Here is a 979-nt window from a genome sequence, read left to right on the forward strand (position 1 = left end):
GATGTGAGAGAGACAATCACCGTCAGGAGAAAAAGGAGGGAATAACCGCCAGCAATTTGAACTAGCTAGTGCGTAGATTTTTGTACAATCAGTGCGTAAGAATAGCACTGCCCATAAATTATGGGCCATAATAATTGCTTTACCCCATGCCGGGAACACGTCGTAACCAAAACACATATACAGTACTTAAATTCCTCATTTTTAACTTATTCGGGGATGCCGTCGGGGCATTTGAGGCCCTTGGGCCCTTCCCTGCAGTTGTGGTAGAAGACGCCCGGCGGGTAGCCACCATGAAGGTCGATGTAATGGAACATGACGGTGGCGCAGTCGGTGCCGTTGACGACGTCGTTGATGTAGTCGGCGTACGGGCACGCGAAGTCCTTGAATGCCGCGCAGCACGGCGCCGAATCGAACGGGGGCCACCTGCACCGGCTCGTCAGCACCGTGTAGTTGGCTGCCGCGAAGTCCACCGGGCATGGTCTCCTGGCCTGCGACAACCTCCGGCTCCGGCCGGTGGCAGCTGCGCCATCGTCGTGGTGCCCTAGGAGGAACGCGTCATCTGCACCCGCACCTACGCATGATCGGGTTTGATCAGTACGATTAGATCAACCAAGAAGCTGTGTAAATGCTATGGATCAGATGTAACAGAGGCAGCTACTAGGATAGTGATCAATCGAGACGACAAACTTGAGATGACTCCGGCTGCGGCGATCAGGGCCGCGCAGAACACGAGGCGCATCTCCGCTGAACCTTGTGAGTTGATCTCGCGGCCGGGCTGGCCAAGATGAAATGCAATGCAAGAGCCAAGAAGCGAGCCAGGAGAGCAGGGAGGGATTAATGAGAATGGCTTTTCAGAACCCGGGTGTCTAGGCACCCTCTTATCTCCACCGCCCGTCAAGAATTCAGTTCCTAGAGATCTGTACCACATCCTGTTGCATGTAGTTGATTAGCAGGTCTACCTTGCACTGTAGCTGATTCC

At 54.2% G+C, this 979-nt stretch overlaps 1 protein-coding gene across 1 annotated transcript; it reads right to left on the minus strand.

Annotated features, from left to right (window-relative positions):
* Positions 1 to 206: 206 nt before the first annotated feature.
* LOC119293021 (GPI-anchored protein LLG3-like) lies at positions 207 to 739 on the minus strand. The gene is made up of 2 exons (XM_037571632.1): positions 688 to 739; positions 207 to 571 (listed from the first exon to the last, which is right to left on the minus strand). Exons 1-2 carry the CDS (start codon positions 737 to 739, stop codon positions 207 to 209), a joined length of 417 nt encoding a protein of 138 aa, XP_037427529.1.
* Positions 740 to 979: the final 240 nt, after the last annotated feature.

The sequence above is a fragment of the Triticum dicoccoides genome, chromosome 4B (genome assembly GCF_002162155.2).
Source record: "Triticum dicoccoides isolate Atlit2015 ecotype Zavitan chromosome 4B, WEW_v2.0, whole genome shotgun sequence".
NCBI classification, from domain to species: Eukaryota; Viridiplantae; Streptophyta; class Magnoliopsida; order Poales; family Poaceae; genus Triticum; species Triticum dicoccoides.

Bases quoted from the DNA above. Each gene is read 5' to 3' on its own strand.
- LOC119293021 (XM_037571632.1), bottom strand. From the start codon at position 739: ATGCGCCTCGTGTTCTGCGCGGCCCTGATCGCCGCAGCCGGAGTCATC. The intron at 572-687 runs GTTTGTCGTCTC...GATCATGCGTAG, and splicing joins CGCAGCCGGAGTCATCTCAA to GTGCGGGTGCAGATGACGCG.